At 40.4% G+C, this 23,533-nt stretch overlaps 1 protein-coding gene across 3 annotated transcripts in view; it reads left to right on the plus strand.

The window, feature by feature from the left end:
• Positions 1-1,812: 1,812 nt before the first annotated feature.
• MPPED2 (metallophosphoesterase domain containing 2) overlaps positions 1,813-23,533 on the plus strand; it is a 166,455-nt gene continuing 144,734 nt past the window's right edge. Inside the window, exons 1-2 of one of the 3 annotated variants that reach the window (XM_060766194.2) lie at positions 1,813-2,329; positions 10,860-10,945. In XM_060766194.2, coding sequence (XP_060622177.1) covers positions 10,914-10,945 — 32 coding nt within the window. In that variant the 5' untranslated portion in view covers positions 1,813-2,329; positions 10,860-10,913. Of the gene's footprint in view, positions 2,330-3,819; positions 3,963-10,859; positions 11,104-23,533 lie in introns of those variants that run through there. The other 2 variants (XM_060766203.2, XM_060766186.2) reach the window with 2 other exon arrangements.

The following is a 23,533-nucleotide window of genomic DNA, read 5'->3' on the forward strand; positions in this document are numbered from 1 at the left end:
CCCCCCCCCTTCAGACCATTCTGGTTTGGTTTGTTTTTCTCTCCCTTCGGGGATTGCAGTGCCCATTGTATCCCATTTTCTCCAGATTTGGTGTGATGATTTCAAAGACTAGTTAGTATTTACCTGTGATGTTCTACACAATTACACGGGAGAAAACTCCAGTGGACACAGGGGAATTTACTTGGGGCTAAAGATGCTTTATTGGTCTGTGTCATAAGTTGCACAATGAGCTATTGTGAATGCTCTCTTGTTCATGAGACAGAAGGCCCTCAACAGAGAATACAGGAGGTTATCAAACTACAGGTGCCTGCCTGCCTGCTCTCTGCCCCGAAAGGTTGCCTTAGTTTGGGTTGTTGTGAGTTTTCAGAGCTGTATGGCCATGGGCCCTTCCACATAGCCCTATATTCCAGGATATCAAGGCAGAAAATCTCACAATATCTGCTTTGAATCTGAGTCCACACTCAGATAATGTGGGATTTTCTGCCTTGATATCCTGGGATATAGGGCTGTGTGGAAGGGCCCCATGTTGCCTTAGGGTCCTTCCACACAACTGAATAAAATCCCACATTATCTGCATTATTTTTATTTATTTATTTATCCTGCTCTTTTCAGCCTGAAGGCAACTCAGGACAGTGTACAGATTGGCAACACTTAGATGCCATAACATAGATACATATGCATTAAAAACATTTAATATCACATAATAAAATCCATATAAAAACCAATTAAAACTATAATAATTAATGTCTACCAGTTTGAGTCCTTATCAATTGAACTGGAATATATGGCCGGGTGGACTCAGATAACCCAGTTCAAAGCAAATATTGTGGGATTTTCTGCCTTGATATTCTGGGATATGGGGCTGTGTGGAAGAAAGGGCCCTTAGTTTCTTTGTAGAAACCCAAGATAGCATTTCCATCCCATTCTGAATCATGTAACAGTCTTGAGTATGGTGGAAATGTTCAAGGCAGAAATGTTCAAGGCAGATTTTCTGTCTTGATATTCTGGGATATGGGGCTGGGTGGAAGGAGGGGCCCTTCAGCATTTCCATCCCATTCTGAATCATGTAACAGTCTTGAGTATGTTGGAAATGTTATTTTCTCTTTACAGAAGGAAAACACTTGACTTTGGGAGACCTGCACCGAGTCCTGTATCAACATGTGAGGCCAAAGGGACGTAAATGGATTTGGGAATGGGACATTACTTATCCCATTTCATATAAATATTTAGGCCTGGTGATAATTTCTGGAGAGTGTTTCCAAAGTGCATGGCTCCCACATTTGTGTCTGCTTCCAAAGTGTATGGCTTCCACATTTGTGTGTGTTTCCAAGGTGTATGGCTCCCACATTTGTGTCTGTTTTTGAAGTGCATGGCTCCCACATTTGTGTCTGTTTCCAAGGTGTATGGCTCCCACATTTGTGCCTATGTTTCCAAAGTGCATGGCTCCCACATTTGTGTCTAATCTGCTTGCTTCCTCAAAACAGGAGGCGACTCTGTGCTCCTGGTACCGTTTAATGACTGTGTTGAGGATGGCGCCTGCTTCACGTGCCTCAAACGGAGGGCTCTTTAGGATGGGCATGGCGCACAATATACTGGGCTTCCCTGCCTCCTGTGCCTGGCTCTTTTTGTGTATGCTTTGAACCAGCATTCTTTCAGGGGGTCGATGATTTCCCGGCAGACCGGGGCAGGGGCTATTCTTCCCTTCCCCTTCCTTGCCTGCCTTTTTGGCGAGGGGGAAGTCAGAAGGAGCGGCAAGGAGGAGCTCTGGGGGCGCCTGCATGTGTGAGTGTGAGTGTGTGTGGGAGAGAGAGACGGGGGGGGGGGGGGAGGAGAGCGCCTTGGCCGCCCTGTTTCCTGGTGCTCTGCTCCCTGACCCCAGTGGCAGCCTTCGCTCACTGCACCGCTTCTCTTCCTCCTTGGCTCTCCCCTTTCTTCCTCGCTCTGCCTCTCTTTCGGTGCTTCTTTCTCTCTCTCTCTCTCCCGCCAGCCCCGGCCGAGGCTCCTCTCCCTCCCCCCCCCCCCTCCCAGCCCTCCCTCCTTTCCTCTCTGCCAGGCTCTCCTTTGCACTGCGGAGGCCCTCGGGGGTCGAAGGTGCTGCCCTCCCTGCCAGCTCGGGCCAAGCCTTCGCCTCCTCCTCCTCCTCCTTCTCCGGCGCCCAGGCAGCTGCTGCTCCTCCTCGGCGCGGCTTCACCTCCGCCTCCCGCTGCCCCCCATGGATGGGCTCCTTCCTCGGCACTGAAGGCATCCCCGGGAAGACCCCGCCGCAGCCAGGATTCGCCTCCCCCCAATATTGTGGTTGTTATCCTTGCCAAAAGAAGAAGGAGCGAAGGTAAACCCCGCCGGGAGAGAAAGGCAGGAGTGGAGGGCGAGCAGGGCGAGCGAGAAGGGGCATGGACTCCTCGCCGCACACAAAGCCCTGGGTTAGAGGTGCCTTGTCAGAGGCGAGGGAGCAGAGAGGGCAAGCCGAGCAGGCGCCGCGGCGGGGAAGCGGGCTGCCCAGGCGGGCTCCGGCTCCGGGGATCGCTTGCTCTCCCTCACTCTCTCCCTTCCTCCCCCCCCCCCGCTTCCCGTGCCCCCCATCTCTCCTCCTCCTCCTCCTCCTCCTCCTCCTCCTCCCCGGCCTGGCTTCTGCGTGGGGGTGGCGGCGGCGGCGGCGGGTTTGGCAGGCTGTTGACTCGCAGGGATCGCTCGGGTGATCGGGGTTATAATGTTAGAGCACGACCGGAGGAGGAGGAGGCGGAGGGTAGGCCAGAGAGAGCAGCGAGCATTGTGCTGGGGCTGCAGAGCCTTGGCTGGGCCCGCCAGGCAGAGAGCGCCAAGGCCAAACGCCAGAGCCAAGGAGTCAGATGCAAAGTACAGCTCGCATTTAAGGAAAGGGAGGAGGGGGGGGGGGGGGGGGGGAAGAGAGAGAGACGGAGAGAGAGAGAGGGAAGCCAACCTGCAACGTGTGGCAGGCGAGGAGGAGGAAAGGCGAGAGGAAGAGCCCTCTCCCCAGTCCCCAGTCCGTCGCCCCACTTCGCCTTGCCAAAGGGCATTGGCTCCAAGTCACCTCTTCCCAAAGGGGGGGGGGGGAGAGAAAGAAAAACCACACAAAAACACACAACCAAAGTCTCGCTTCCCAGTGGGTTCCTGGACAAGAGTTTCCCGGCTTCTTCGTCCCGCGAAACCCTCACGGAGAGCAGAAAGGCTCGCCCCTTCCCCCCCTTCCCCGCCGAGGCCTAAAAAGAGCCCTGGGGGACCTTGAGGGCGAGACACGTTGGATGGAAGCCAATGCAAGACCCCGAGGAGCGGGAAAGGGGGCGAGAGGGCGAAAGAGTTCACCCCCCCCCCACTCCCGCTCCACGCAGCGCCTGCGGATCTACTTCTCCTCCTCCTCCTCCTCCTCGAAGGGCTCCTTCCCTTCCAAGCCCGACCTCTTACTTACTAGGTGTCGGGGTGAAGCGGGAAACGAGGGAGGGAAAAGGCGCTGAAGGTGTCTTGAAAGGGGAAAGGGCTGCCTGGGTCTTGGTCGCGGGTGGGGAGAAGGAGACGGAAAGTTTCCGCGCGCGCGGCCAGCTTCCCCCCCTTCCCCCAAAAGGTGGGAGATGTGCCGCTTTCTGGAGAACTGGGTTTGGATGCCAGTCTGGGGGAAGCGCGGTTGGGATGAATGGTGCGAGGCGGGTGAAAAGCGGGAGACGCTGGATTGGAAGGAGGAGGAGGAGGAGGAAGCAGGCAGGGTGGCGGGGTGTCAAAGCTATTGGCCGCTGATTGTGATCAATCATTGCGAGCGGGAGGAAGAGGGAGGGGGGAGGGAGGAAGGAAGGCAAGAGGGAGGGAGGCAGACCCCAGCACCCTGCCAGGATCCAGAGGAGGGCAGCCACCTTTTTCCAGGAGCGTGGGCCGGAGGAGAAAGTGGACCAGGCGCGGCTCTCCACGGCCACGGAGGGACTGCCTGCCTTGCCAGCCTGCCTTGCCGCGAGGAGGTAGTGTGCAGCACAGCCTCTCTGGGGAGCCCCTGGGATGGAGTGGAGAAGGAGCCAGGCAGGGGAGGGAGGGAGGGATGGGGTTGCTTCCAGGCTTCCCACCACAAGTGTGTGGATGTGGGAGGCTGGCTTTTTTTAAGGAATGGAAGTCGGGTTGGTGTCATTTGTAACAGGTGTTGGAGATGAGCTTTTTTTGGGGGGGGGGGGGGTCAACATGCATTTGATACAACTTTTTGGCATCTCCTTCTTACCTGCAGTTAAGCATTGCTCTCTCTTTCCCTCAGACTATATAAATGGTGTGTTTGGTTTTTAGGTTTTTTTTGCTTCATTTTGATACATAGCAGCAGCATTCTTGTCATTGAAAAGCTTTAGTGATAAAGTATTATCAAAACTGTTAGTATATATTTGTGTGTGGACATGCACGTACTTGCATACAAGCACACACAAATACAAAATATTTTTGTTGAGTTCAGGCTGTGATCTGCAGCAACGTCTACTGTTATATGTTCATTTATAACGTTTTTTATGATACAGGAGGTAAAACTTTTTGACCCACCCACCCACACAATATAATAGATCCTGGCACTACTTCATCACACTCGAGAATGAATCCACTTTAAATTGGGTTGCTGTCTCCTGCAGAATTCAGGGGTTTGTAGTTTAGGGAGGAGCCTTTAACAACCTCACTAAACTACAAACCCCAGAATTCTGTAAGAGGCAGAAACTGGATTTAAAGTGGATTCATTTTCAGTGTGAGATGAAGTCCTGACAAAATGGATTTAAGTAGGGATGAAGTTCCAGTCTGTCTAAAAAAAGGCAAATTTGTGCTAGAAAGGTCTGTAAAAAGTACACACACAAACACATGTGAGTTATTCATATGTATGTATGTATGTAACACACATCCATTTGTATGTATGCATGCATATGTATTTATACATACATTCCATACATTTGATACTAGGTTGAATGGAAACAACCAAGGATCAAGTTCTCATTTGTCCAAGTTCACGTTGTACGTGGTTGCGGGTGGGCAAATTTGTGCTAGAAAGGACTGTAAAGAAGTACACACACGCACACACACATACACATTAAAGGCAAATTAACATTCCATACACTCAATACTAGATTGAATGGATACAAGCAAGGATCAAGTTCTGATTTGCCAAGTTCACATTGTACGTGGTTGCAGATGGGCAAATTTGTGCTAAACAGGACTGTAAAATAAGTCCTCGCACACACACGTGTGTGTGTTATGCATATGCTTTATGCATATCCATTTATACATACATTCATACACTCAATACTAGATTGAATGGATACAAGCAAGGATCAAGTTCTGCTTTGTCCAAGTTCACATTGTACATAGTTGCAAAGGGGGCAAATTTGTGCTAGAAAAGACTTCAAGTAAGCGCTGTATACATTCTGCACACTGCTGTGTTGGTTCAGTTTAAAGGGTTTAATGCTTGATCCCTTGATCTGACAAGACTGCAGGTCTTGTCAGAAAAGTTCAGTAAGGCTTACTCACAGAGAAGAGTGCATAAAGTTGTATCTTGACTGGCTAATGCTTATTTTAGGCTGCAGTCATAAAAACCTTTTTTTAAAATTGACAATGGTACACGTCATTGAAAACAGTAGGAGTTAATTCAGAATGGGAGTGCACTTTGTGTCCATTGTTGCTCTGTCAAAAAGAGTAACAACACCTGACAGAAACCTTTGAGGAGGCTCTCCTATTGGTATCTTACTTAACTGTAATTTTTTTAAAAAAAATATTTGAGTACACCTCTATTTTGTCCAAATAAGACTAGTTAAAAGTTAAAAAAAAACCCTAATACTTCAGACGATGGTAGAAAGTGATGGTTTTTTCATTCTCCACATGGCGATTAGTATCTGTTCCCTTTATAGTGTGTACGGTGTGTTTGGTATTTAGTTTCCTTTGCTTTATTGTGTTCTTGTCATTGAAAAGATTTGGTGATGTAGTGTTGTCAGAAATACTCACAGTGCTGTTTTGTTGTGAGCAAGACATAAAATAAAGAAGTATTGCTTTTTATCTTTCACAGATTGAATGTCTTTGTGATATTTTGCCATTGTATAGAAATAACTGATTGTATTCCTACAAGGTGCAAACTGTCATTCCAAGGCAATCCTGAGTATATGTGTGTGTGTATACACATACATATGAATATGTGTGTATATGTATTCACATACATATACGTGTGTGTGTGTGTGTGTATGAGTTAGGAAGTTTGGAAAGTGTTTACTTCAGGATAATCGCTTTTTTGATGTCTCAGTTATACATTTTGGGGTAGGACGAATTTTTTTTAATCATGATTATGTGGGGATACACACACACATATACACACTTTTTCACACTGTCATAATATGATAATGAGTGGTAAAGTTGTCAGCATTTTCTTGTGTGCATCTACACAACTTTCTCAGACTTTGTCAAGAGAAAAATTGCCGAGCAGGGACACAAGTCCTCATGGGGTGGTGAATATAAATTTGCGAAAGTTTTGAAGTACTCGGCTTCTGTCTTTACATTTTCTTCAAAGGGCTCTTCATTAAAGCAGATTATAATCAGGCACTTCTGATATGAGAGCAGTCTGGCTGCACTAGAAGAACATTAAAGGCAAATTAATAAAATGGATAATAAAATAAAAGGCAAATTAATAAAAGCAGACTTCTCAGACATCATATATGACCTTTATTTACTAGCTTGCTAGTAACTGATTGACATTCTAAAAGTCATTTGTATACACAAAGTTGTGTGGGTTTAGAATGCTTGCACAGTATTTCATATTCAAATGTATTGGAGAAATTTAAATTCAAAGAAGGATCAATATTCTTTTACTTTAAATTAGTTCATTTTTTCTTAAGAGTTTTAAACATTATACATATATTTAATATAGACATAATATTCTCTGCGAAGTCGGTTCCTGTTTATAAAATCTGTGGCTATAAATTAGGTCCTCCGCCTTTTTGCTTGTAGTTGATTGATGAAAATATACTGTATTATTCTTTTTTTGTAGGATGAACAAAGATATGAGATTGTGTTTAGTTAATGTTGCATTCTATCCAATAGAATTTGCTTTGGGCAAGGAAAAAATATATGGCCGTACCATTTCAACTCTGCCTAAAATTCTCACACTACAAAGTGAGTCTCCCCCGCCCCCAATCCCCAAGCTCTGAGGGCTAGCATTCGTTTTTTTAATGACACTCATTTCTCTGCCGAGAAGATGTTTTCATTTGTATTTACTCTTCAGTGCAGTGCAATTATGCAGTTCGACACTGCACACTGTCTTCGCAGTTAGTATCTCAAAAGAGAATTACAGTCTTCACAACAGAACTGCAATTGGAAGCAGGTGTTGTGTTTTACTGTTATGCAAAATAACAGTAAAATATAATTGTGGGGGAAATTAAGGAAACAGCTGCAAACTTGATATGGAAGCTTCATTACAATTTGTAGGCAGTTATCTTACACCACAAACTGGGCAAAGATTTGACTCGTGAATCTTATTCTGGCAATTTCATCCTCTGCTCTGTTATATATGTGTTTATACCAAGTCAGAGATTAAGGCAAAGACCAAGAACGTTGTCTCTGAAATACACTAATACATAAGGGCGGCGCTTAACTTTCTTTCATTAGCTTTTTTTAATCATGTGCGGTGGAAAATAAAGCCCGACTCTAATTCCTGGAAAGGAAGTTGTGGGATTCTTTAGCCTGCCCAACATATGGAAGAATACATGGGCCTGAGGTTGTAAAATAATAAAATAAATCACCTATGTGAGCCCATCTGCCATTTGGAAGGCTCTTTTCTAAAATTGTGTACCCAGCAAGAGTTCATATTGCCCAGGCACACATTTGCCTAAATGCAAAATAGAAGTTCCACATACTTGAATTGACATGGAACAAATTATCTTTCCAAGTAAACCCAATATAGTATCATTGCAAAGAGAAAAAATACAATGAAATGCAATAGCCTTCACTTGGTTGGAGCCAATCTAATATATTTAATTATATGATGAAATATACAAGATATATGGGAAGTGTGGAAAGTTTGCACTTTGGGATAACAAGTTTTTTGATGTCTCAATTCTATATAGTTTAGGGTAGGAATATTTTTTAAATCATTATTTGGATAAATTTGAGCAACAGAATACAAGTTAGCATAATCTGATGATTAGAAATGCTTCGTAGCCATTAGCAAGTATATCTAAAATGAAGAAATATAAGTGAAATAATTAAGTATAAATTTTAGTTCAGCTGAAGCAATGAAAATGTTTTAACACACAGTAATACATTACAGTTTTTATTTAAAGTGTTAATGTTGTAAATGCTAACTTAACACTAGGTGATCCCCCCACCCCACACACACACACACCTCAACCCGGCCTAGTCTACAGGCTCCTTAATGAAATAAAAGGAGCCCCGGTGGCACAATGGATTAAACCTTTGTGCCAGCAGGACTGCTGATGAAAGGTTGGCAGTTAGAATCCGGGGAGCAGGGTGAGCTCCCATCTGTCAGCTCCAGCTTTCATGCAGGTACATGAGAAAAGCCTCCCACAGGATGGTAAAACATCCGGGTGTTCCCTGGGCAGTGTCCTTGCAGATGGCCAATTCTCTCACACCAGAAGCAACTTGCAGTTTCTGAAGTCGATCCTAACACGGAAAAAATAAATAAAGAATGGATGGAGTTGGGAGGAATAACAAAAAAGAGTCCATAAGCTATTGTCTAGGTTAGCATACATTTTAAAGAATAATTTGCTGAATCCTTCTGAGTGCTTACATAAGGGGCAAAGTGGTGATACCCACGACGTTGGTAGTCTGTGTGTTTCTCCCCTTAATCAGGTATATAAGTGGCACACGTCTTCTAAATATGAATGCTTTGTTAAGGGCTTAAATCTGCTAGTAGTTGATAGACATAATCTATTGAACCCGTTACCACATTTAATTGTGAATTCTGTTAGTCAAGGAATGTAGTGTGTTCGGAATCGGTAATTCATGACTGTTTTCAATGTACTGTCAATTGGTTTTGTTGAGTGACCCTGAATTCCAGTATTATGGAAGTGGGGAGAATATAGTTCTTACAATTTTTGTACATTTTATAATGTTCTAGCTAAAACCTTGGATTCAATGTATTTATCTACTTCCCCCACATCAGAACGCTTCAGCCTTGTTAGCTTTTACTTTGTACAGAATCCGCTCCCACATTTTGATTGTTTTAGGTTTTTTTTGTTACACTTTGAGATGTAATGGCTAGAACTATTGCAAACATGGCCATGTGACAGATTTATATTATATCTTTTATTATGTGATCATTGACCTCATGAAATGATGAATATTGGTACATAGTAATACTACTACTATACCAACTTTGTGTTAAATACATTGAATTTAATTAATTGGAATATTGGTTGCAGTTCATTGTAGTACTAGAAGGACCTTCTTTTTATACACTCTAATGAGGGTCAGCAAAAGGCACCAAATGCTGCCTGTGCTTGGAAACTGAACAGGGTTAGTGTTGATTGGTACTTGGATGGGAGACCATAACTGAATACCACACACTATTGGCCATATTTCAGAAGAAGGAACTGTCAAAACCATTTCTGAGTCTTCCATGAAAGTCATGGGATCACTATAAGTCACAGGCAACTTGAAGATCTGTACAAAATGAAAATGTTTGGAGGAAGAATGAGCGGAAGAATTATAGTCATAGTCGATAAAAGGTGTTCTAAGTTTTATGGGTTAAGAAAAATTCAGAAAGTATTTCACATTCCATGCAGTCATGTTGACCAAATGACCTTGGACGTGTCTATGGACAATGCTGGCTCTTCGTCTTAGAAATTGAGATGAGCACCAACCCCCAGAGTGGACATTATTGGACTTAATGTCAGGGGAAAACCTTTACCTGTACCCTTCTTTAAGATAGTGAATAGCCTGCCAATTGTTCATTTAGAGTAGTTGGGACGAAAAGGAAGATTTTAAGAAAACTCCTAATGTCTTGAAGCATATTAAAATAAAACAATAATATTTCAGCGTAAGAATTAGCTGGAGAAAAGTGTTGTGCCACAGAGTCATTCATGTTCAGCCAGGCAGTGGACAGACCAGACCTCTTGCATGTTATGCAGTTCCATTTCTTTACTATTCTGTGGTCGTCTTACATGTATAATTCCCACTGAGGTTGTTTTGGTTATTCCTCAGAGGTGTGGGGTGCAAACCAGCAGAAAAGTTCAATGGAAAAAAAAATCTAGTTCTGTATTTTCCCCTGTAAAATTTTCCATATAAGTCACCCACTTATCTGTAGTTGTCTGACTTATTGTACTGTAATTAATCCTTTTGTGAACCACAATGTTAAACTAGTTGTAATGAATTTAATTTTTCCCAACTAGAAATGGAACTGATATGTAATGCAGAGGATGAGTCAGTCAGTGAAGCTGAGCAACATTTACACTTCCACAAAAGAAAAATAAAGCCCTTGATATATGCATTCTAAAAATACTGTTCTTTGATATATAGTCGTTTGTGTCTGATATATGGAATCTATGTTTTATTCCCTTTACATTTTTGCAAATATTCCAATAAACTAATTTCAGCATAATCATAGTATTTTACTATTTCTAACTGTGATATGTAAACCAATATACTAAGCTGGATAATGTTATTTAGAATATTACTTCTTCCAGAAAACACCATTACCCATTAGGTTTGTAATTATTACGGTCATTGCCTTGCTGTCACCAAAATCTGTTTTGTCTACTCACAAGTTGATATTCCTAGAACATGGTTGTTATTAACATTGATACAGTGTGCATTTTAATTGGAGATCATGACTATCTTGGTTGAACCCAGTTCCTAAAAGGAGCTTCAAATTTACAAACTTCTCTGTATTTTTCTAGACGTCTGCAGAGTTCATGAGGACATCTCTAAGTTACAACGTTGGCTGAAACACAATGCCCACCTCCGTCCTTTGCTCTGGAAAGTTGTAAGTTGCTCATGTCTATAAAGAGGAAGCATGGCTCATGGAATTCCTTCACAAGGCAAAGTTACCATTTCAGTGGATGAATACAGTTCAAATCCAACCCAGGCGTTCACACATTACAACATTAACCAGAGCAGGTTCCAGCCTCCACATGTACACATGTAAGTAACATGAGTGCATTCACCTTGATTTTTGAACGTTACTTAATCATTTTGCAATTGGATCACCAGATGGAATGCCATAAATTTTACATGCCTTTTGTTCACATAATTTGGCTGCCCTTGTACATATTTGGAAGGCAAATCAAGGTGAAGTGTCTCCCCCTGCTCCCCCCACTCTGGATATTCTACACTTAGCAGTTGGAATAGGACAGTTGCTTCAGAGTATTAACCCAGTGGTTTAATACAGTGAGAGTAGAACAAAACTAGAGCTAGAACTTTTTAAAAAGTTGCAATTCTTTTAACATTTATTGTGACAATCTTTTCAAACTTCTTAGATGGCTTAGGAAAAAAATCTTTTCAAACCAGAGTAGGAATGTTCACACAATGATTGCATGAATTGTGGTTTGGAAATCTTTATCCATGTGCTGATGGCAAACTTGGCAGCTCCAGAATTATTGCTATCCTCCACTATAAATTAGGTGACAATCCCCCCTCCCAAATTTGTTGCATGGTTAATCAGGCAAATTAGTTCAGTGGGGAGTCCAAATGTCAGGGGCTTGGTGAAGCCTCGGTGTCGTTTTGTGAGCTGAATGCCTCCTAGCAGACTTGTAGCTTATTGATTTCACTGGAACTTGCCAAAGGGACATATTTCTTGAAAATGTGAGCTCCCTTCCTCCACCCTTCTGCACTCAGCTGCGAAATAGGCCTAATTGGGACTAATTGTCTCCTGATCACTGAATCCTTTGTCCTTCTTGTTGTAAGGGGAGTGTGTGCCGCATGCTGCATTCCTCTTACAAGAAGGAAGACAAAGGATTTCGAGACTGCTGAACTGTTAGCCCCAAGAAATACAAATGCTGCATTAAAATAATGTTTATGACCTGAACTTAAACCAACAAAGGCAGAGCAAAAGGCGCCTTTGCCCAGCCTGCTATGTTTTGGTATTGTGGTTTTTGTGAGCTCAGATGATATTTGTGCACACATAAACAGTTTTTAAAGAACTAAGTGAATTATTAAAATCTAGATTTCCTTCCCATGACTTCTCCACTGTTTCCCCCCAGATAATATATTGTCAGGCATTTTATCTATCAGCTATTTTTAGTTAATATCTTTTTTTCTCCTAATGGTTTGACAGGTAAGTTAAATAATGAAATGGGCAGCTTTTGACTTTATATTGACCTAAAGTGGATGTGGTACTTTATTCAGTCAGTTTTGTCTAGTATTAATTCTAAAACATGTTTTTACATTGAACTGTCTTCGCTAAAAGATACAGAATATGAGATGAGGGGATTTTCCTTTTTCCAACCAACTTTTGTTGAATTAGGAATAATGTGCTAGCCCTCAAATTGTGCAGAGCTCTTTATTAATCAGATTGAAAGGGCAACATGCACACATGTTTAATCACTTAAGTAATATAATGAAACTGTAAAAGAACTAAAATTAATGATCATTACCCAAGAAGTGTGCAGTTAGGGCATGGTGTTCAAGAGCCTCTGTGAAAGTTCTGTGAATTTCAAATGCAGTCTGGTGTTGGGTATATGTGTATGGTGAGGGTGCCAGAGAATATAGTTCAGAACAAAAAAGGCTGGAAGTTTTTCAAGTTTGCCCTTTTACATGGCTTACATAATGATGAAATAGGGGGGATAGAATCAAAGGCCATTACTATAACAAATGTTGTTTAGCTCAATGGTTCTTAACCTGTGGGCCGTGGACCACCAGTCGAAAATCTGGTCCATGAGCCTCCGTCCTCTATTTATTTTATTTTATTTCCATGCCCTTTGTGCTGTCTGTCACTCCTTTTCTGTCTCTGACCATGGGATATGTTCTGTATCAAAAACTAGAGCTGATGTGATCTAGCCAATGCAGTTTTTTGAATCAGCACTCCAAACCAAATCTAAAGTTGACCAAAAACTGGTTCGTAACCCCTTTTGGTACTAATGTTAGAGAGTGGTTCCCTGGTCAAAGTGGTCCCTGGTAAAAAAAAAAAAAAAGGTTGGGAGCTACTGTTTTAGCTGGTTGTTGCACCTGGCTATCAGTCTATTTTCTTTATTCAAATACAGTACATAACACAACAATTCAACATCTTCTGAAATAGTTTTGTATTTTTGGATATGACAGATGGAATTTGTCAGTCTTTTTCAACAGTGGAAATTGGGCAAAGAGAAAATGTAGGGTCCTGACATATTGAAACCTCAGTAGAAGTGAATTCAAATCACCTCTATTGATAATAAGTTACTGAATAAAAGTCACCTGGGTCAGTTTCTAAGACTGGGTTTCCATCTGCAGAAGCTATTTACACTTTGTGACAGTGGGAGGGAAAAATTCTTCCTACTTCCTGCAGCATCAGCAGCCCTAGAAATCTGCTTCAGGAGGCTAGGAAAGCCTATTCCCAGTACCATGGAAGATGACAGATAGGAGGGATAGTGTTGCATTTGAGGCTTAATTGTGCTTCTACAAATATGGATGGAATTATATTGATGTATCCATGAGTGCAACATTATTAAGTATCTCTGCAGTTTCAAGTATAGCCTTGAAATATTTTGTTGTTTATTGAGTCTTAGCAAGTATTGCACCATGTGTGTCCTTTGCATTTCAGGAGGCTACTCCAAGAGTGGTTGAGTAATGTATAGAATGTAGTTTCCATTAAAAGTTCAGAATCAGGTGTTGTGCATCTTATGTGTAGGACAGTGCACTTGCCTTGCATTTTGATCCAGTCCTTGCCAACCTTGGCTTTCAGTGATCTTTGAACTAAAATGCACATGCAGTAATGTTTTTTTTCTTGACTAGGATGCTAGCATGTTTAATAGAGTTTTAAATAAGTAGATTGTGTGTGTATATGGGGGGAGGGAGGGGGTTCCTGTTGTAGTTCATCAACTGCTACAAAAAGCTGCATTTTCTATATGGAGCTCCAGCTTTGTTTTTGGAAAGAATGTTACTAAATGTTACCTATGAGGGTTTGGTCAGAATGGTTTGTGTTCAGCAGAGAAAATAGTTGCTCTTGGAAGGGTTAAGGCTTTTCTCCCAGTGTTTTGTCTTCAAAATAAGGCCTCTACAGTGTTGTTTTTGATTGCAGTTGTTATTTGCAGTCACATTTGCTTTGACTTATGACAGCCTTATGAATGAGATCTCCAGAAGTTCTAGCAAGCAAATGCCCTGTTTAAGTTTGGCAAATGAAACCCTGTAACTTTATCAGGGCATCTGTAATGTGTCCTTCTTTCTCTATTCACGTTCTTTCATAGCTTCCCTTACAAGTCCTAGTCTTCTTCTGATTTCTTGACTATAGTCTTCATCTTGATTAATGACTGAGCCAATGTATAAAAATGTAGCTATTTCAATGTTTCCATCATGTGTTCTTGTTATGTAGGTATTTGGTGGTCATTTTGCTTGGTATTGTTTTGTTATTCTGTCATTTCAGTGGCATTTTGTGCAAAACATAGGTTACACAGCAACCCCCAAAATGGATATGTTCTTCCTATAAAGAGAACTGAGAAAAAATAAGCCACTTTTCAATAACTGGATAGGGTGAATGTTTCAATGATATGGCCATGGTGCCAGCAAGTGTTGAGGTGGGTGTTTTTATTTTTATTTTTTAGAAAAGGAAAGCAAGTGAGAGGGAGTGTCAGATTTTTATTAGACAGATTTAAAAATAATGTACAGCTAATCCCTAAATTCTACATCAGCAGCACCACCCTTCAAGACACTTCAAAAATTATTTGAAGGTTGTGATATTGTGTGGTGCTGAATTAAAAGAAGACTTGCATTCTAATTGTAGAATTCTTGTCCTAAATATTTCTTTCTCTTTTAGATTGTTTAACAATTTCTTTGTCAATTGAATTTCTCTATAAGTTAGATATATTCTTTTTAAAAACGGGCATATAGTTTCTCTTTTGGGAAGAATTTGTTCATTTTTAGTCATTTAATTATTAAGAATGCATGAGTCCCCTTTGTGGTTGGGAAGGGTGGGATATAAATATTGCAAATAAATAAATAAATAAATGCTCATGGTCCAGGGCCTAAACACTTTAAAGGCACCAGACCTTGTCTGATCTTGGAACCTAATCAGGATCATCCCTGGTTTGTACTTGTATGGGAGGCTGCTAACAAATACCAGATGCTGAGAGCTACATTTCAGATGAAGCAACCACATTTGAGTATTTCTTGCCTAAGAAAACTCTATGAAATTCATGGGTCACCATAAGTTGACAGGAATCCTGAGACAGACAAATACATGCAACCATAGTCCTTAAAGTGTGTTTTAGAATTAAATTTTGCAAACTGCCCTGGTTCCATAAGATTGAAAAAGTAATGCCATTATTAAAATATAATATGATATAATACAGCATAATACATACTAATAATTTTGGATTTTGAACTGGAGTTGAGGTTCACTTGAACAGGCTTGCTTAACTTGTCACCCATCCAATAAAAGTCTACCAGTTGCTGTAAGTAGTAGTAGTAGTGTACTGGGTGAGTAAAGGGAGTTAGTGTTTTTTAAAAGGTTGTCCTGGAACAGCCTAGGCTTTTTTGCCACTTTGTTCAGAGAAGTAGATGGCAGTTTAGAGTACTGTTCCTTAACTTTTATTTTAAAATAAACCATCCCCTTATCTAATCAGAGTGGTGGATGTATCGGTGGCACCTCTGAGATGGAGCTCATGTTTTTTTTTCTTTCCATGGAATGATCCCCAACTTTTCCAGAGATCATATCAAAATCCATAATTTTGACCCCGTAATCTGCCCTCAGTTTATACATGAAGTTGACTTATACATGAGTATGTGTGCTATAACTTGCCCTTCTCTGCTATGGAACCCAAGGTGGTTTACAGTGTGAGTAAATACAAAATGAAGTTGGAACAATAACAATTCTTTTTTTAAAAAAAGCAAACTTAAAACAGTTCAAAACAGTTATTGTAATGACAATAATATAGCATACCCTATGAGAAGATTCATCTGCTACTTGCAATTAAAAGCTGTAGGTCTGTTTAAATAACATGGTCCTTGTCCCCAGTTGAAAAGAATGTAGGGAGGAGACCTGCCTAGTTCATTGGGTAGGGAGTCCCATTGAGAGGGCTGCATCCTGAGCCTCACCAAATGGAACTGAGAGAAAGCTCTCTCCCTAAAATTGTTAGAAGGATTGTCTTAGATCCTTTACAGGGGGAAAGGTGAAATGTAAATTAAATATGAAACATTTAGCTTGTTGAATCAGCTAGTCTCTTTTAGCTTAACCTATGCATACCCTCATTGTGAATACATGGCAAACTGAGATTCCAAGGACTCCCTTAACCTTTTGGAAGAAGAGTGATAAAATTAGTAAAAACAAAAAACATCTGTCTGCATGAGAACGTTCATTAACTTTTATAATAATAAAGATGACTAGATAGAAACATAGCTGAGAATTCTGTACATTCACACTAACAAGTCTTTCCTACATACAAACATTTCAGATGCTTTACATTTTCAGATTTGTAAACAGGATTTGGGAAAAGTTAATAGAAAACTCAGAGGAATACAGATATATAGAACTTTAGTGACTATATGGCATCAGTAATGTTTGAACTGTCAGATCTTTTTATTGATTTGCTTTATTACACCGAAGAGCCCCTGGTGGCACAGCAGATTAAACCGCTGAGTTGCTGAACTTCCTGATTGAAAGGTCGGTGGTTTGAATCCGGGAGTGGGGTGAGCTCCTGCTGTTAGCCCCAGCTTCTGCCAACCTAGCAGTTCAAAAACATGCAAATGTGAGTAGATCAATAGGCATTGCTTTGGTAGGAAGGTAAAGGTGCTCCATGCAGTCATGCCAGCCACATGACCTTGGAGGCATCTATGGACAACATTGGCTCTTTGGCTTAGAAATGGAGATGAGCACCACACTCCATAGTCGAACACAACTACACTTAATGTCAAGTGGAAGACTTTACCTTATTTTTTATTACACTGTTATTTTTTTTAAAAAGTACAAACCAACATGGTCTTCAAAGGATTTCTGATGTTTCTTTGGAGCACTGGATCTCATACTTCCAAGGCCTTCCTGACTTGTGTAGATGTTGCTTCATTTATAGGTTGGGTATAACATAAGTGGCTAAACCTATGTATTTGGTTCTGATAATCTTGCCCTGGGATGCTGGAAGTTGTGAACAGTGCAATTGATCTCTGTTAAGCCCCTCAGACTCAGGGCTATGGTTTCCTTGATTTAGTCAGTCCACTTGGAAGGTGGTCTTCCCTTTTTCCTATGGCCTTCTCACTTACCAAACATAATTGTCTTTTATATTAAGTCATGCCTTCTCATGATGTGTCAGGTTTAGCCATACTGGCTTCTAGGAAGAGTTCAAGCTTGATTGGCCCTAAGACACTGCTTATTTTTTTTAGCAGTCCAGGATATCTGGAGAAGAATTCTACAGCACCATATTTTGAATGAGTTCATTCTCTTCCCATCTGCTTTCTTCTCTGTTTATTTTACATAATCATATTTGGACATTGGAAGCCCAATGGTATGGACCATCCTGACTTTGGTATTCAGTTATATATTTAGTTCCTTCATAGTAGTTCTTTCAAGTCCTAGTGTTCTTCTGATTTCTTGACTGCAATCTCCAGTCCGATTAATGACAGAACCAAGGTAGAGAAACTTTGGCATTTATTCCTTGACATTCTTCAGTAAACATTCCAAGTCCTTCCTATTTTCTGCTAGTAGTATAGTGTCATCTGTATATCTGGAGCCCCCGGTGGCGCAGTGGGTTAAACTCCTCTGCCGGCAGAACTGAAGACCGACAGGTCGCAGGTTCGAATCTGGGTAGAGGTGGATGAGCTCCCTCTATCAGCTCCAGCTCCTCATGCGAGGACATGAGAGAAACCTCCCACAAGGATGATAAAAAAAAATCGATTCATCTGGGCGTCCCCTGGGCAACGTCCTTGCAGACTGCCAATTCTCTCACACCAGAAGTGACTTACAGTTTCTCAAGTCACTCCTGACACCACAAAAAAAAATCTGTATATCTGAAATCATTGATGTTCTTTTTTTTAGTTTTCAAGCCTCCTTTCTTCCAAGGTAATCCACTTTACATATGGCATGTTCAGTGTATGGGTTAAATAAAGAGGGTGACAAAATACATCCTGCCCTAACCCTAAATGGTTGGAAATCATTCCATTTGTCTGCATTCTGTCATCATGGTAGCTTCTTGTACTGAGTAAAGGACATTCCAATGTAGTGGCACACCCATTTCTTTAAGAATAATTCATATTTTTTTCATGGTCTACACAAGGAACAGCTTCACTATAATGCACAGGGTGATTTTCTTCTGAATCTCTTTGGTACATTCCATTATTCCATGTATGCTTGCAATATATCCCTAGTGAGCGTTTCCTCCATTTCCCAAAGCCAGCATGGATACCTGGCATCTCTTTCTTCATATATGGTAAAAGTATGTTGTAGAATTTTGGAAATATTTTTTCTTGCATAGGAAATTAATGCAATGATCCTGTGGTTAATGCAAACCATAGTTTCTTTTTAAATTGTTTATTATGCACTGTCGTTTATGTTTAATTGCACTTGATGTTTTTGCTTTATCAATGTATGTAATTTGTTTCAGCATCGAATTGTGCCGACTGTGTATACCGCCCTGAGTCACCTTTGGGCTGAAATGGACGGGATAGAAATAATATAAATAAATAAATAAATAAATAAATAAATAAATAAACAAACCCTGGTGTCACTTTCTTGGGGATTGAGATGTTTACTGAGTGCATTGTTTTCTTTGTTGACAGATTTTAGTTGGAACTAGAGTAGATTGGTCTCTGTACCTTGAAGTAGCTCTGCTGGCATGCAATCTGTTCCTGGTGATTTATTTCTCCCAAGTGTTCTGAGCACAGCTTCACTTTCTAAAATTGAAGTTTCATTTTCAAATGGTTCTTCCTTGTTTGAATGACTTTTTCCCTCATCCCATCATATACTAAAACAAGATTTGATTATAAGTTAGGATGAAGAAGTGCATAACTTCTGAGAGGATTTCTACTAATAGTAGGCCTTTATTTCTCTGGGGCTACTTTTTCCCAAACTATTCTACATTGGCTGTTCAAAATATGAGTTCTGGCTCACAATGGCCAAAGGGATATAACCGAAGTTTATATGTGAATTCAAATGGAAAATCAGTGCTGTGTTGTTGTTTTTTCCTGAGAGAGAACCACTAATGGAACTTGATCTCTCTTCAGGTCTCATATGCTTTGATCTGGAAATAAATACACTCTAATCTCCCATGCTTCATCACTTTCCCAATATACCTGGTATATCTCCTGTTTTACCCAAGCACTGATTTGATCCTATTGTGCCCAAGATCACCTTGAACTTTCACAGCATGCAGATGAGTCACATGTCATTAGTAGGAAATCTTCATTCTGTGTGATATTTTACATTTGCATTATTTCTGTCCTTCCACTTGTTTAGGATTAAACCAGCACAGGGTAAATGTGTGTGTGTTTTTTTTTACTTTCTCATTTTAGCTACGGACATACTCTGCATCCACAGATTCAACCATCCACAGTTTGAAAATATTTTTAAATAAAAAATTAATTGATTTTGCCATTTTAGATAAGGGATTCTATTTCACTATGCCATTGTACTGATGGAACTTGAGCATCCTTGGATTTTGACATCCACAGGGGGTCATGGAAGCAAACCTTAGCGGATACCAAAGACCAACTATATAATTGTTTTGAGGGAATTTTTGTTTACTTATTTAACAAAGCAACAGCAACTCAATGAATCAAGATACCCAAATTAAAATGACATTGTATCCAAGATGATGCTTGTGATGAAACCTGATTTATTCACAGTACGCCACTTGTCCTCCTGTTTAGGCCGTTTTCTATTTAATTTTTAAATCATGTTAAGATTTAAAGGGAGTTATAAGGCACCAGATCCTGTATAATCTTGGAGCTAAGCAAGATAAACCCTGCTTTGTATTTGGATGGGAGACTGCTAGTGAATTCTAGGTGTTGTAGGTAGGCTATAAATCAGAGGGAAAAGGCTGGCAAAACCACCTCCAATGATTCTATGCCTAAGATTCACGGAGTTGTTATAAATCAACAGGTGACTTGACAGTGCATACATGTGTTCTCTCTCACACACCTATTTGTTAGGGTCTTAATTTTAGGGAGGCAATAAGAATTCTGGTTGGTATGATGGTGAGTGAAAACGTGTCATGTTAGCCACAGGTTGTGTATGTTGCAGTCTGCAGATTGTGAACATCTCTGCTCAAATATAATTTTTCCCCTCATTCTGTTGAATAAAAAAAAAACTTTAGGGTGGTTCAAGGGAAATGTACAAAAACATACTCTTATAATTCATAGGAATTTTGTTCCCCTAGATATGTGTTACCCCCATCACCACCTATTCTATTTCATAGGAATTTTATATTCCTATTATAATTTATAGGAATTTTGTTCCCCTAGATATGTGTCACCCCCCCCCCCCCCCACCACCAATGATAGCTTCCCATTGGCATTGTCATAAATCAGAAGTGCCTCGCAAAAACAGAAAGAACCTAGACATTTCATAGTGCTTCAGGTTGTAGTCCTTTGCTTCCGATGTTATGTGTCTCTGACCTATTTATACATAAAGATATGAATGACTGACAGTCCCTACATTTAAGTTGTAGTCAGTCTTAAATGTGTCAGTAGTCGCACTCCATGTATATAGTCATTTGCATTTCAGCATTTGGAATGGCAAGTATTTAGAAGCCCTCTTAATATTCTGATTATGTGTACTTTACGAACATATCCCCATTCATTTCAAGGGGGTGAGCTCAGGTGTATATTTTTCAATTGTAGCCCATTTCCCAACCTCTCTAGGTACAAGGGACTCAGCAAATTTTGGAACTGTAGTAATTGCTATCTACAACTGTTCAGTCTCGCACTTCACTTAGTTGTGAGTAGCAACTACTATATTTCCAAAATATACTTCATTCATGATCGTTCCAGGGATTGAGAAACCCCCTGGGCCCAGGCATTAGCCCATATCTGAGAGAAACTCCAGGCCATCTCTAAGATGTGCTGTTGTTTTTACATCAGCAGCCTAGCATCGCTGCTTCCCTTGAGAGGAATACAGGAAATTCTGAATTTACCTATCAACTTCTTCCTAAGTGTTGTTTTCCGCACCTATTCTTTACAGCCATCTCCTTGCACATTGGATTTGCTTTTCTGTTTGGTTCCTTGGCTGCCTGCGATTGAATTTCAGGATAAAACAAAGAGGATTCTTTATTCTTTATGTTCCCAGTCAATGTTTTGCAGATATTTATTTTTTACCCCGTTTGTATCCTTCCTTTCTACCACAAAATAGCATTAATATGTGATTGGCTAGGTTATCTTTTGTTGTTGGTTTTAGTTATTTGTATCTTGCCATCAGTGTCCCTAGCACTTTGCAAGAGGGCAAATCTCAGCCCTGATGCTTTAGTAATCTATAATTTAACAACAGAAGACATAGAGAAATCAGAGAGAATTGGAAGTAGTGATCAACAAAGGGTGGGGGTAGGGCAATGGGAAATGGTTTATTACAGCTGCATAAAGTCAGGCTTCATGAGGGTTGTAATATTGGTCTGTGCTATTAATGTTGAAGCTTATTTGCTTTTCTGTGTTTAAGGGGTAAAGAAAAGACTTTTTTCTCATAGCTTTTTGGAGACTTTTATATGCTATGAAAAAAAATATGACTACGAAAACTGAGGGGGGTCTTCATAGTCATAAGCCCAGATGTGGGTGATGCATGAGTAATTTGACTCCGCAAAGGGCAGCTTCCTATGTTTTCTAACCTGTTAGCTTATTCACAGGTATCTGTAGTCTTTGCATTTGATTTTTGCATATTGTGTTTAAGGTTTTCTTAGTTCTCAGGTATGAGTTGAATTTTATTCCCCGAATCATTTTTAAGAAAGTTGCTTTCCTTTGATATAAAATACTACAAGCATACCTCAATTAAGAAAGCCTCATTCAACAAAGCTTCTTTTTAGCTTGTCCAGTGCACTGTTTTACTTTCCGTCTGGCTGGATTTAATTTTGGTACTTTTCAATGTGTTTCATGGCTTTTTTTCTTTTTCTTTTTACAATCAGGGCTAACAATGTGCACATACACATTGTTAGCCCTGATTGTAAAAAGAAAAAGAAAAAAAGCCATGGAACACATTGAAAAGTACCAAATTTCCTTCAAAAGATGTAATGCTCATGAACACCTGTACATTGTTAACTGAAGTATACATGTATTCCGTTTATTGGCAACCCTTATTTGTATTTGACCACAGAGGATACCCATGTGTAACTTTTCATTTTCTCATGAACTATATGGCCTCATATGATATAGTAAAGTAGCATATATGCTGTGTGCTGTTATTTTTATTGTGTAGCACACATCAAAAAACCAACCAATACAATGACCTTATTAGTACTGCAAGCCCTTTTGAATTATATAATAGTTCTCAAGAGAGGGAATAACTCATAAAACAAAAATGCATAAGTGTGACAAGAAGTGCCCTTATGGAATAAACAAGAACTGGCCTGTTTAAATGAATTTTACGTTGCTTGGAAAATGAATAGAAAGAACTGAATAAATGTGCTCAGTGGTTAAAAACAAGAACATTGGGTCTCTAGCCTTTCAGTTACTAAATGGCAACCTATTTGGCTACAGTTGTATACTATCTGCTCACATGTAAATTTCCCATTTAAACTGACAATTATGCATACAATTATGGCCCTCATATAATATCAAGAATAGTCATTCTGAAGAACATAGAATAATTTTCTATTGAACAATAGTACCAAGGGGGCTATATTGTGAGGGTGCAAGAGAATCAAGGGCAAAGACTTCGGGAATCTTGAGAGATAAGCGAGCAGTTACTAAAATTAGTTTACTTGAACCTAGAGTTGTGATCTGGATTATTGTTATCTATTGCTAGCATGCCTCTTCTGAAAGAGATTTGGATTTTCTTTATATTTTGGCCATCTGTAGAATGAAAACCTACTCTAACTGACACCCCTCAATGACTCTTGGGGAAATATTATCAGTTACTTTGCTTCGTGAATAGTTTTTGACTTGGTGTGTTCAATGGGCTGAAGCCAACACATTGAAAGTGGTTATTCGTAAGCTTTTTTCTCTTATCTGTCTTCCACTTGGCAAGACCTTAGTTTTTGACAAGACCTTAGTTTTCAGATCTGATTTGTAGAGAATATTGTAAATAGTCCCCAACTGACATACTATAAAAGCTGGAACACATGGCATGATTTTAGAAATTGATGGTTGTATTTCCTCCATTTATTGATTATAAGAGAGTGAGGATGGTGTAGTGCTTTTTGGATTATGACTCTAGAGCAGTGATTCTCAACCTGTGGGTCCCCAGATGTTTTGGCCTTCAACTCCCAGAAATCCTAATATCTGGTAAATTGGCTGGGATTTCTGGGAGTTCTAA

The sequence above is a fragment of the Anolis sagrei genome, chromosome 1 (genome assembly GCF_037176765.1).
Source record: "Anolis sagrei isolate rAnoSag1 chromosome 1, rAnoSag1.mat, whole genome shotgun sequence".
Taxonomy (NCBI): Eukaryota; Metazoa; Chordata; class Lepidosauria; order Squamata; family Dactyloidae; genus Anolis; species Anolis sagrei.